The sequence below is a fragment of the Sceloporus undulatus genome, chromosome 9 (assembly GCF_019175285.1).
Source record: "Sceloporus undulatus isolate JIND9_A2432 ecotype Alabama chromosome 9, SceUnd_v1.1, whole genome shotgun sequence".
In the NCBI taxonomy this organism is placed as follows: Eukaryota; Metazoa; Chordata; class Lepidosauria; order Squamata; family Phrynosomatidae; genus Sceloporus; species Sceloporus undulatus.
The window spans coordinates 21,865,225-21,879,082 of NC_056530.1; the positions used below are offsets into that span (position 1 = coordinate 21,865,225).

The 13,858-nt window shown below is 43.3% G+C and overlaps 1 protein-coding gene across 2 annotated transcripts in view; it reads left to right on the top strand.

Moving 5' to 3' along the window:
- Positions 1 to 2,956: 2,956 nt before the first annotated feature.
- FOXA3 (forkhead box A3) overlaps positions 2,957 to 13,858 on the top strand; it is a 21,193-nt gene continuing 10,291 nt past the window's right edge. The window contains exon 1 of one of the 2 annotated variants that reach the window (XM_042439095.1): positions 2,957 to 3,522. In XM_042439095.1, the coding sequence (XP_042295029.1) occupies positions 3,451 to 3,522 (72 nt within the window). In that variant the 5' untranslated portion in view covers positions 2,957 to 3,450. Of the gene's footprint in view, positions 3,523 to 6,646; positions 7,065 to 13,858 lie in introns of those variants that run through there. The other variant, XM_042439096.1, reaches the window with a different exon arrangement.

The window sequence follows — 13,858 nt, forward strand, 5'->3', positions numbered from 1 at the left end:
AAGGAAGAACACTCTGGTTTTAGAAAGCTCTGATCCCAGGGCCACCTGCTGGGATATGGGCCGCTTGCCATACCTGGATGCCAACCCTGGTCATAGGGATTTTACTGTCAGTTGCGATTAGAGGTGAAGATTTCAGGATTCAGCCAGGGCTTATGAAGAAGTGGCCCTACATGGAGCATGCTGAAAAGATCTCCAGAAAACGCCATTATTTTATAATATTTTAATAGTCTCTGTGGAAGAGTTGGGTCTTTAGCATTCGAGATGCCTGACTCTGTACTTTGTGTTGCTTTGGTATCGTAAATAAGTTGTCTCTGAGACCCTGAATTAGTTCAGAAGGGTTTAAATGCGGAGGAGCATTATGTGGAGGAATATCCTGTACACCAAAACTGGAAAAATAACACAACCACAGCATCCTTGGGAATACTGCTCTGGTAACAGTGCCCAGTTATTGCTGACCTAAAGTGCCAATGAACTTGTGAAAGGGGCATGCTCCCAGGAGACATGTCTGCAACACAACATCCACAGAATAGAAGACTTAGGGAAAGTGTAGTAGCACCTTTGGTGCAATCCATGCCAGTGGTGCCACCTGTCCTCAGGCCTCCCAAAGAAGCAGCATGCATTTTGCGTGACAAGAAAAAGGATGTCTTTAGGCCTAGTCTGGCAGGCCAGAATTAAGCCCTATGACTATGAGGAAACAGGTTGAGGGAACAGACAGGTTTAGCTCAGTTAGGAAAAAAGATGGCGACATGGTCGCTATCTTTAAATATCAGGAGGCTGTCATGTAAAAAGATGGAGTAAAGCTTCTTTCTTTCCTGCTGCTTTAGAAGCTATGACCCAAACCAATGGATTCAAATTACAAGAAAGATTATTTTCAAGCTGTGGATGCTTAACAGATAAACAACATCACTTAAAACACATCAATTAAAATGCATATCATTTTAAAAAGGACAAATGAGGTATACACCTATTAAAACAACCCACATTTAAAATCCATCGTTTAAAATTCACATTTTACAACTGAACCCATGGATGCAGAATATGGATAAATGACTGTATGTTAATACAGCGCAAGATGAAGGGGTTTTCCTGGCACAGCTCCTCTGTCTTTGTCAGCCATACAATGTGGATATTCAATGGAAAGGTCTTTCATAACAAAAATGGAAGAACACCATATTGTACCCTCCGACATTCCTGCCTCATTGTTCTTCAGCTTCTTTTAACATTTCCAGATTTCCTTCTCCTCCTCCCACTTTCCCTGTTTCACTTCTGCTTACTTCAGTTGATGCAAACTGAATTCAAAAGGCAAAAGTAGTTTTATAGTCCAATAACACAGGAGGGAAGTGAGGAGAGAAGGGGCAAAATCTTCCTCTTCCCAGTTGGCTCAGGCAAAAGCAAACTGCTGCAGCATCTTCTAGCTCTTCTGCTTTGTGAACAACTTTTGCCACCTAGGACCACACTGATGTTGCTTGGCCACATGCGTCCTGGTTTTCATCTATGAAATGTTGAAGGATGCTATATGCCAGCTCCTTTTTATGGGGAATATGGAGAGAAAATAGAGGGATGCATGTGGCCAGAGGTGGAAGCACATCTATGAAGGGCATAGAGCAGTCAGCGCATGCACTTATTGAGGGGCTTATTGAGGTAGACTACACTGTGTTCCCCTTGACACACAAAAAAGGGGAGAGGTTACAAATGACCATGCAGCCCCCATCCTGATGCTTTCCTTGCAGTCTTATCCTGAGGTTGGCAGAAGCCGGATCGCATCAAGGTGTGGGAAAGGTGTGCACCACTCCCTAACACACAAAGACACAACACCTGCGGAAACCTCAGAGCTTTTGTTGCCCAGCATCCGGGAGTGACAAGATCCTGAAAAGAGACAGGTGAGGTTGCCAGAAGGCCAATGACTGCCATGGCCAGGGACTCTAGAGACAGCAGAGTGTCTTAGTTTGCTGCGTTAACTCCATCCACATTTCTTATAAGAAACAATCTCAGTTGTTTTTCATTCTGAGTTGGGCTGCTTCCACTCCAAATCTAGATAGCTTAACCAGGACCAATTTAATAGAACTAGGCAGCAAAGAAATAACTCTCTCCTTGTCATTAAGGTTAGTTACAGGCTCAATGCTACGGAATTATGGGATTTGTAGTTCTGTTAGACGTTTAGCTGTCTCTGTCAGCTCTGGTCCCACAACAAACTACACATTCCAGGGTCCCATACATTGAACCATTGCAGTTAAAGCTGTGTCAAAAAGAACCAAAATGCAGTCAACCAAGCATGACAAAGATTGGCTTTAAATTTGTTGGTGGTGGTGGTGGGTTTTTTCAAGTCATTTCTGACCTACGGCAACCTTCTCATAGGCCCTGCATTATTAGTACAGTACACAACAACAACACATTAAACCTAGATCTCCAGGGGACCAGGGTTCAAATCCTGACTCAGCCATGGGAACCCACTGGGTGACCTTTGCCAAGTTGCGCACTCTCAGGCTCAGAGGAAAGCCATGAACTTATGAGAAGGTTTCCTATCCATGGAAACCTAGGAGGAGGTGACTAAGTCAGAATTGACTTGAAAACACCCAACAACACCAAATTTAAAGCCAAACTGTGATACTTAAATGCATTTTGGTTCTCTTTTTTGCATTATGGTTCTTTTTTTAGTTCTGTGGTTGCATGCTGCGGTTATGGATTGTCATAAAGAAAAGTTTCTTAAAAGCCCCAACAAACTGTGCACCTGCCAGAGAGGAGAAGGAGAGAAGTTTCTGGATGGCCCTTGTGGTCTATTCTATGCTTCTTTAGTGATGCACCATTGGGCAGGCCATGCTCTGCCTTGTCGGACGGCTCCCTTCCACCAGATGGCAGAGGTAACCTGGCCTTCCTCTGCATGCCATGAAGCTCACCTAGGCCAAATAGGCTTTTTTAAAGCATTGCCAACCAGCGGGCGGAGTATTGGGAAGCGTCTAGCTTTATAAAGACTTGGTTCTGTCTTCCAGAGGGCCAGCCCTTCCTATAGACTGGGAGACCAAGCTGTGTGGACACCCAGCGGGTTCCTGTCCCTATTGCGCAGAAGCCGTCCCAAGCTAGGAAAAGCCCATCGCAAAACCGTTTTCCCTTCCCCAAGAGGCACAGCAGACTCGGTGTCCCAATATTGGATGGATCGTCCCGTTTCATTTGACGCCATGGAAGCCTGTTGACTCTCCTTGGCTTCTAGGGAAAGTCGCTGCTCTCCACCGGCGGCAAGCCCACTTCAAGACGGGTTCAATTCAGCGCTGGACTCAAAACCGTTGCTCATTTTGGTGGGTTGAGTTGAACTGATGTGCTGGAAAGAACACATCATTTTTTAAAAAGAAGACGAACGACCCGAAATAAAAGTGATTCCAGGATATTTTTTTAATAAAATAAATACGTAAATACAATATTATTTTATTTTCCCCATTAACTCGGCGGGATTTTGGAATGCTGGGCTCCGTCAAAATGGAATCGCACGACATCTCAGAATGGACCTCGTACTACAACGAACCCACAGAGGTGAGTCCCATTGAAACCTTTCTGGAATACCTACCATTTTTAAATGAATAGCTATCAGGTTGAAAGCAGCAGCAGCAGCAGCAATGGTTGGATGGAGGGGCGCTTGCGTTTCATTTCTTTTGGGGGGTATGTGATATAGCCAAAACAATATCACAAACACTTAGGAAACTCAGATGTCCCTGCAATAGCCATGGGGCAGGAACGTGTGCTCTGGGGTTAGCTCTGGTGTGTAGCTTCTTTCACTTTAAAACACAACTCAGTCCGTTGTTATAAAGAACAGCCGTGGCCAAGTACACATGGCTTAAAAACTAGAAGGAAAACAAGATGTATGTGTAAATCTGTTAGGACTCATAGTAGCCCTTCAAAACCTGAGAGTTACCTTTAGTATTCTGTATAAGTCTCTCCTTGCTCCAAGATCTTTCCCAACCATGGCTGGTGAGATGTTTCTAGGAAGACAACCAGGCCACAAAAAAGGGAGGAATGTCCAAAATCCTTTCTTCCCCTCAGCATCTGGTATTTGGTTTCACACTCATGGCTATTATCTCTATCGGTTCCACTCAGTTCTCATACCCAGAGCTTGGAAAAGTTACTTTTGGGGGATGGCAGCTCCCTGAATATGGCCACAGTGGCCGGGGTTTCTAGGAGCCGTAATCCAAAAAACACCATTTCCTCAAGCTCTGCTTGTGGCTGGTGGTGAAATGTTCCCTGTTCTGTCTTCACCCAAATCATTTTCAATATCCTGCTGAAACCACCCTACACAACCCTTTTTAAAAAATGCAACACAATGCATCAAAATATCACAGGAGGCCATAGCATCCTAGTATTTTGCATTTTAATATATTACAGCCTACCTTTCCCCAACCTGGTGCCTTCCAGATATTTGGGACTATAGTTTCCATCACCCCCAGCTGACAAAGTCACTCAAAGTGGCCAGATCAGGAAAGCCCCATTACACAGATTATGCCCACATTTCCAAAACCCAGTGGCCACCAGCATTGCGTTAAGTATACACAGTTTGCCCACTTCATGGGAGTGGCAGAGTCCCAGATGCTAAGCAAGAAGAGTATTCAAATCCTGGTGCTGCAGTTACTTCTTCGTAGCTCCTTCATCATAGTCACCTCTCCTACAGATTGGAAAAATTATTACCCATTCCATTTTAATCTCTCCCCATTTCTGCATGACTGTTGCAACTTTAAAAATTGTGATCACTGACACTTCCATTAGTAAAGATACTATCCTCTGTTTCTGGGTAGGGCAGGTTAAATTGAATTATTTATTCTATTGCCAAACATACCAGACATACAGCCATATTATAGCCAGCCCTCCCTATCCATCGATTCTGCATCAACGGATTCAACCTTCCGTAGCTTGAAAATATCCCCCTTCCCACAAAAAACCCAAAAAAGCAAACCCTGGTTTTGCCATTATATATAAGGGACACCATTTTACTACCCTGTTGCATATAATGGGACTTGAGTATTCATAGATTTTGATATCCATGGGGAGTCCTGGAACCAAACTCCAGTAGATCCCAAGGGCCCACTGTATTTTGTGGCTCAGCCACTTGGCTCAGATCAGGATTAAGGTAAATTGTTGGTTCATAACGCCAATTTCCAAAATGGCTGTGCAAGCAGACATTATGGACACACAAGAAGGCTCGGGGTTGCCCTCATGCCAGGGATTGCCAGCTGGGGAATTCAGAATGTTATAGTCAGAAAGTGATATTTTCCAATCCATTAATGGCAGTTCAGTTGTCTTTTGCTGGAAACATGTTTGGTGGGGTGCGATACAGAATACCGTGGGCCCTTGGTATCCGCTGGGGTTTGGTTCCAGGACCCCTGTGGATACCAAAATTTGTGAATGCTCAAGTCCTATTATACACAATGGCATAATAAAACGGTTTCCCTTATATAAAATAGCAAAATCATATTTTGCTTTTTGTAATTTACATAGTTTTGAAATATTTTCAAGCCGTGGATCATTGAATCCATGGATATAGAATTTGTGGATATGGAGGACTGGCTGCACTAGCCTTTTTAAAGGATGTTTTCCATGTTCCAAACTAACTACTGTGTGAAGCCTTCTGCCATCTGAGAATGTGCCTTTTGCACAACAGGCCCAAAATATAGTCCATCTATCTCTTTTGCTTAGTCCTTTGACACTCTTGGGAAGAAACACATAGCAAGGAGTGGTCTTCAGATTGCTGCAAACACATCTATTCTGGTGATAATCTTTCCACACATAAGTGACTCAGGCACAACTCTCTAAAACAAGACTGAAGCTGCCTAGGAGTAAGCCCCTCTGAATTCAAGGTAACTTCCTTCTTAGCAGACATTGGATCCCACTCTAAAACTGTGACTCTGGGCCACTTTAAAAACCTAACTGAAGGCAATGGAAATGAATCCCGTGTCAATGTAAATCATTGTTTCTCTCCTGGCATCTCCCAAATACTAAAAATCAAGACCACCCCAGCAATGGCAAGAAGTATAGGATTGTGCAGTAACTGAAATGTGGAACTCTCCCATGAAAGGTGTGTTAAGTTTTGTGCTTTTCGAACAGATTAGATAAAAACCAGTAAGCCGGGGCAGATAACAGCTTAGCGCCACTAAGAGCTTAAAATGGAGGGGGGGACAACAACCGTGGCCTCCGAAAGCCAGATGACACCCATCTCATTGCATTGTCCTTTTTTGTGAGTCACTCCCAAGGTGTCATAAAATAAAATGTGAACCCAGATGGATAGTTTTTGGTCTTGAGCTGTGCAAAGGGTCCCACATTCAGTGTGGGTTTTTCAATTCCGAGTGGCCAATGTTAAATATTTCATTTAAATTTTTTTGAAGCGGGTTCCAACATGACCTCTTCTATATGCATAAATTGTTAGGGAAAGGCATCTTAGTAATGTCAAAGAAGGGATTGAATTTTCAGAGAGGATCACGGGCCACAGGTTCCCACATCACTAAAGCATCTCCATCTGTGCAAGGCGCCCAGCTCTCATTCCAGCTTCACCTTTGGGCAAACCTTTCTTCCCAATATTCTGGGGAAAGGAGGTGATTCCCTTTGCAAACAAGAGGCTGCGAAGGGGTGGTCCATGCAACCATCTACGTCATTTAATCTCTGGTTGCTTGATGACTCTTATTTATTTAGAGAGGTCTCTCATGCTTTCCCAAAACATACTCCAAACAGTTAGCAAGAACACAGCAGCAAGAACCCCATCACCTTCATTTCATTTTATCGGAAGCACTTGTCAGTCGCTTTCCTGCCCACCAAGGCCCTCCAAAGCAATGTGTGATTAAATCCTTAAAGAACCTTTTTCAACACCCAATTTTTAAAAGTAAGAGGTTGGAAAGGATACAGATAATGAATCCAACATGTTCCTAGGCATGGCCTCTTTCACAGACACTTTGGTCCCGGAGGCAGAAATAACATGGAAAAAATATGGATGGTTTCCTTAACCACAAAAGGGACTAAAGCAGTTGAACGTCTTTCAGCAAACTTTTTATTCCAAACTAAAAATACGCACATGCGAAATGAAACCACCGGGTCAGGTAAGCCTTGAGTAAGGAAAAACATTTTGGACCTTCCAGAGTCAACTTGAAGGTTTCTTCCAAATGATGATGATGATGATGATGATGATGTATCCAGGGATTACTTTTTCTTTCGCCAGCTTCCACATTTCTTATGATTGCCATTGTGGTCGCTAAATGTATAGATCTGTGCATGACGGAGGAAGCTGGTGAGGCAGAATTATCCGCTCCAAACTTTTCTAAACTGATAACAATTAGCACAGGAGAGAAAAATGTGGATCTATCTATCTATCTATCTATCTATCTATCCTATCTATTGCCTTTGTTTATCACCTCTCAACCCACCAGGATCCCTGAGGAATACATGCAATGGATAATAACATGCAAAACAGTAAACACATGACTAAAACATATTTAAAAACAAACCAAAACCTCCCCCTTTTAGTTGTAAAACCAGAGATATTTTTTAAAAGCCAAAAACAGCCAGAGAAGCCATTTGTAATGTTAACTATCCTAATTTTAAGGATGAAAGGCCAATTGAAGTAACACCGTTTTAGCTGTCCGACAGAAATTCACGAGGACTGGAGCCAGTCTGACCTCCTTTTGGCACGAAAATCCAGAGTCAGGGTGCTGTTACTGCCCCGTCCTACTAGCTTTATTGCAATTTCAGACTAGGTCAAGGGTTTAACACTAGATTAAATTAAATTGAATCAAAGAACATGGAGCATTGCTGCCAATAAAGAAGCACATCATGCTAGAACTGTGTATAATTCCTAGGATGCCCTAGCACTGAGCCAGGGCAGGTACAGCGGTCTCAAACTGGATTATTTCCGCAGTGTGTTTTGGACCTCACTCCCAATTCATCCTCTGTTGTCACAATTGTTCAGCTCCTTTTAAAATGTCCTGGTTTTGCTCTCCTCCTCACTCTTTCCCCTGCTTTGTCCTTTGCTTCGTTCAGTTGCTGCAAATGGAGTTCAAAGTGGAAAAGCGGTTTGCATTCAGTTAAGCCAGAAGAGAAGATAGAACCTGGCCCTTTCCAAGAGGCTCAGGCCAAAGCAAACTGCTGCAGCCTACCCTAGCTGGTCTATCCTTCTTTAACAACCTTTGCCATCTTGACCAGACAGACTCTAATGCTGAAGTTGAAGGCTTTCATGGCCAGCATCCATAGTTTCTTGTGGGTATTTCAGGCTACGAGGCCATGTTCTAGAAGAGTTTACTCCTGATGTTTCTCTGAAGATGCCAGACACAGATGCCGGCGAAACGTCAGGAATAAACTCTTCTAGAACATGGCCACATAGCCTGAAAAACCCACAAAAAACTATAGACTATGCTGCTTGGCTGCATATGTCATGATTTTCATCTGCAAAATGTTGCAGGATATGGGTGGGACTTGGAACCCAACACAAATTGGAGTCAATATAGCTAATGGCCAAGTTGACTACAATGGAAGTATGTACAATGGAAGTATGTACAATTGGCATGGGTCTTATCATAGACTAGGTGGGTAAACCAATGGGCCCCTGTTTTAAGTATATCCCCGATATATCTGCCTTAAATGGATTCCCCCCCAAAGCTTTCCAAAGCTAGAAACCTACTCTTAGGCATCATCACCCAAGAAGTCTGCAGTTGGTCAACATGTATTGATCTCTATAACCAATTTGCACTGAAAGGATCCAGGACTGAAGGAAGAGGAAGCAATAAGGGAAGTGACATTTGGGGCAATTGTTTCACTCATTCGTTTCTTTTCATTTGGCGCTACAGATAAATTAATCCAGATTGGATCACACCCAGCAATGGCAGATTGCACAACAGCCATCTATCTCCCTTGGTCAGATTTCCAGAGGGGTGGCTATATTTTGCAGCAAAAATAGCAATGTCTTTCTTCCAACCCTCTCCTCCAGTTTTGATGCCAATATTTATCATGGAGAGAGGGTTTGCCCTTGCGTTCCTCTGAGGCAGAAAGAGTGGGATCTGCCTAAAATCATTCCAGGGGTTTTCCTGGCTGAGCTGCAATTCAGACCCTGGTCTCAAACCTCAGCACCATCTGCCTCAACATCTTATGGCACATTAAAAGGCTAATAATAAAATATATTCATCTTTAGGACTGCATCCGCACTGCAGAAATAATCCGTCTTGATACCGCTTTAAGTGCCATGGCTCAATACTAGGGAATTCTAAAAACTGTAGTTTGCCGAGGCACCAGAACCCCATGAAAACCAAAGGGAGGCTTGCCTATCGTGTCCGTATTGATCAGGATTCCAGCCAAAATGTACTGATCAAACTGATTTTATACTAGCAGACTTGCAAACAATGGACTGAATTCAGGCTGTTAGCCATTGCAGCGGTGAGAGCCGCCCCTCCTGCAGATTAATACATGTTTATTGTATTGCTGAAGATTTTACGATTGGGCCAGTCTCTGAGTCACTTGAAAGATCTGGATTAATAAATAACTTTGGTGTGGCTCCAAACAAACATCGGTTTCATTCCGGTTGGTGAGGAGTTCTGTATAAAAACCTAAAGCTTTCAAACTAGGTCATCCGTGGCTGTCATTTGTTAGAGAACAGATCAGTTTAAAAGGGTCTTCAGTCAGTAATAGATTTGTGTTCTTGAATAAAATAAAGGTCCTATCGTAAAAAAAGAGACTATGTTAAAGCTTAGTTTCTGATTCATGAACCCAAATTGGCTGCTAGTTAATTTATTTAATTAAAAATGTATCTTGTTATTGGCCACTCTTCAAGTCAGTTTTGACTGGTGCTGACCCTAAGGCAAATGTTTCACAGGGTTTTACTGGCAAGATTTATTCAGAGGAGGTTTGCCATTGCCTTACTCTGAGGATGAGAGACACTGAAAATGTCCAGCAATGTGTCATTTTCTCTTTTATGATGAACACCTCTGCTCTTATCTAGGGCATGAGAGAGAGCTCTCCATCTATGCATCATTCTTCTTCTTCTGGAATAAGGTTGCCCTTGGTTGCACTTCATCTGAGAGACCTCGAAATTCTGGATCCGATACCAGAATTTGGGGGGAGGTTGTGATGATGGGCCATCCCATTATCTGGGCAACACGGCTGAGAGCTAGATAGTCTTCCCTCCAGAAGGACAAAGGGATGCTTTGGGACTGGGAGGAGCTGGTCAAGACTTGACAAAGGTGTCCAGACTCCTAGCTACCCCTATGAACATCCAAGACATTGAATCCCATTGCTTTCTTAAATAGATTTGCAAAAGGAATAGCTAGACACGTCAGGCCTTTATGCTTATATTTGTGAATTCGGTTAAATATGATCTCTAGACCAGTAGCTTCCAACCTTTGGTCCTCCATTTGTTTTTGACTTCAGATCCCAGATACTCCAGCCAACTTGGCCAACAGTCAAGAATTATAGGATTATAGAATTATAGGAGCTGAAGTCCCAAACATCTGGAGGATGAAAGGCTGGAGACCACTGGTCTAGACTATTCTACAGCTTTAAACGATATAGTCGTGTTAGTCCCTAGAATCAGTACATAGAATCTTATAGCACAAGGTCTAGAAGATCTCTCTGTATTCTATAGCTTGTAACTTCTTCTAAGGATGCCTTCGGGAGGTACCTTTAATGCAAGAGATATTATTTTGTTGTGTAGATCACAGTTTAGAATCAGTCTCTCTTTACAGACTTCCACTCTTCCAAACTCTTCCACATACAGTACATGCTCAGTCTCATCTCATGCAATGGGGAGAAAAATCTCTGCAGAGACAGAAGTGGAAAGTGCAAGTGAATGCAAAGTAACTTCCCAATGAGTTTCTAGAAAGAGGGGATAAAAAGGGGTGTTGGCATCCCCTCTAGATGCCCTCAAGGGATCCCAATCCCAGAAGCAAGAGGCAGGGACCCGCAAGTGCATGAAAGGGCCCTTGGAGAAATTGTATTCCTAGCTGCTTACATAATGATGTAGCCAACAGAGGTTGGAAGTTGTGTTTTTCTTTGGACTGCAACTCTCAAAATCCCACTGTGCTGGAATTGCATTTCCAAAAAAGTGGAGTTGCACTGCCAAAAAATTAAAGCAGTTCTATAAGCCATGATGGTTGGCTCTCCCAGGTTTAAGGTTTCCTCCAAAGTAAGGGCCCTGGACTGACGTGCGAAAATACCTGCGTGATGAAAAGGTGTGCGGCTCACGCCCAGCATGACGAAGGCCTGAGTACGGGAAAATGCACTGAGCCTCAGATATGAGACTGTTTGATGGGCGCGACTAGGAAATGGGAATAATTTTGACAAAGGTGATTTCAGCATTCACATGCAATTTTTAAAAAGTTATGAATGCATGTGATCAGGGGTAAGCAATCTTTGGAGCCAATGCTCAAAAGGAATGGGGAGAGAGAAACACCATGAAATGGGGAAGGTGATATATTTTGGGGGAGGAAGTGCATCAAAAGAGGTGAGGTTGCAAGTTTAGGTTTAGTTTTTAAAGTCACTGCTTTTTAAAATAATGAATGTACAGAGCAGATCAGAACAAGGATGAGTTTTGTAGATGGCAGCTTGCTTCGTTGTTGTTGCTGTTGTTGTAGTTGTGTGCCTTCACATTGTTTCTGACTTTTGGGAACCCCAAGACAAACCTATCATGGAATTTCCTTGGCAAGAGTTGTTCAGAGGAGGTTTGCCATTGCCTTCCTCTGAGGCTGAGAGAGTGTGACTTGCCCACCTATTGGGTTTCACGGTCGAGTTGGGAATCGAACCCTGGTCTCCAGAGTCATAGTCCATCACTCAAACCACTATGCCATGCTGTCTCTCACACAGTTTGCTACATGAGGTAGTCATAAATCTCTGAGGCCTGAAGCCAGTTTTGATTCCCTGATCCCCTAGCCACTACAAATCCCAGAATAATAATAATAATAATAATAATAATTTTTATACCGCCCTTTGGCAAACCAATCCGGGCGGTTAACAACAGTAAAATATAAAATATGACAATTAAAACCACTTTATCCCTCCCCCCTTAACAACAAGGGACAACGTGCTTCCACGTATTGTACAGAAACCTATCCAACTGGCAGCCAGGAGTTGTAGTCCAGAAAAAATAATAATAGCTTGTCCAAACTTTGAACCTTGCAAGGAATAATAGCCAGGTATGGCACAGTGGTTTTAGTATTGGACTAAGACACTGGGAGACCAGGGTTTGAATCCCAGCTTGACCATGGGAAGCTATTGAGTGAACTGGGACAACTCACAATATCCTGATCTTATGGGAAAGACGGTGTAGATGATCTTATTATTATTATTATTATTATTATTATTATTATTATTATTACCCCAGCCTCAGAAGAAGGCAAAGGCAACAAATTTGGCCAAGAACACCTTGTGATCGGTTCTCCTTAGAGTCAGAAATACCAGTAAGTCAGAAATAACTTCAAGACACACAACAGCAATTCTATCATCTCTTTTGCTCAGCTTTCTTGACTATGCTTAGCTTTCTGGAAATGTATATATCTGACTTTAAAAAAGATAATCACAATTTATTCCAAACTAGTAGACATGTAAACCTGGGAAACGATTGCCAACTTTTTAAAAAGGCATTGCACCTGCACCTTTATACCAGCGACAGGTCAGACAGACATTCAATAGGGAAGGCTTTTCCCAGCCCAGAGCAAATATGGAAAAAGGGGTTTTCTGTGGCTGGGCTTTGATTTTTGTCAGCTCGCTGGAGCCGGGGAACATCTGGCAACCCTACGTGATCCAGGTCCTTCTGTGGGCTGGTCAAAAAGAAAAGGCCTATTGCGAGCCCGGGTCATGTTGACGTCTATGGCTCTGGTGAAAGACAACGGTCCTTTTCTCTGCCCCGGAGCAGTGGGCCAATCTGCCATCCCTTCCAGCCCCCAGACTTGCAGAATTGGCCCAAAATTTCCCATGCAAGGAAAATCAACTTAATTTTAGCACCTTCTGTGGTCTTCGTGGAATGGAGCAAACAGAAAACCTGCTGAGCAGGATATACAATTTGTCCAGGAACCAATGGGTGTCCATCAGAGGAAGGTGAGGACAGGATATGGGCGAAGGGCGGAACGGGCGGCGGTGGCCGAGGAGGAGGAGGAGGAGGCGGCATTATTTGGGCTCAGGTGGGATTCTGCACAACAGTGGCAGGATTTAATTCAAGCCAGGGTTCAGACAAAAGGGAGCTCCAGAATCGGTTTACGTTGCCAGAATTCATTCTTCGGATACTGACCACTTAACACATGCACCTTAAGAGTCTAGAAGCTGTGCCAAAGCTGCGCTCCAGTCCTTAAGATTGGAGCATGGCTTTGGTGCAGCTTCCGGCCTCTTAGGACGCATGCAGCATTTAAACAGCATACCTCCAAAGTGACCCGAAGCAGCCTTATTTTGGCCTGTCTGTTCGGGCGGGCCTAAAGTCCTATTAATACTTAGGGTTGCCAGATCAAGTTCCAAGGTTTTAAGGACTAGAACATGAGACCTAAGAATGACTGCTTGTGCCGTTACAAGGGACAGCTCCTCATGACACCAATAAGCATGATGCATTAAGCATCCACCATAGTGGCACAAAGTATGCCATTCAAAACACCAAGTAGAGCTCATGAGAAATGCACACACTTTGCAAGGAGCGCTTTTGCCTTGAGATTCTTCCCTTTGAGAACCGGAGAAGAAGGGTCAGGCCCTGAAATATATCAGGGATGGGGTTAGTGGGATTCATGGGCTGCTGTTTTTGGGTCCTGCCATAAGCATGCCCCAAGTTAGAAAAAGGTGTGCCCCTCCAAGTGCTTTTTAAGTAGGGATAATAATAATAATAATAATAATAATAATAATAATAATAATAATAATAATAATAATAATAATAATA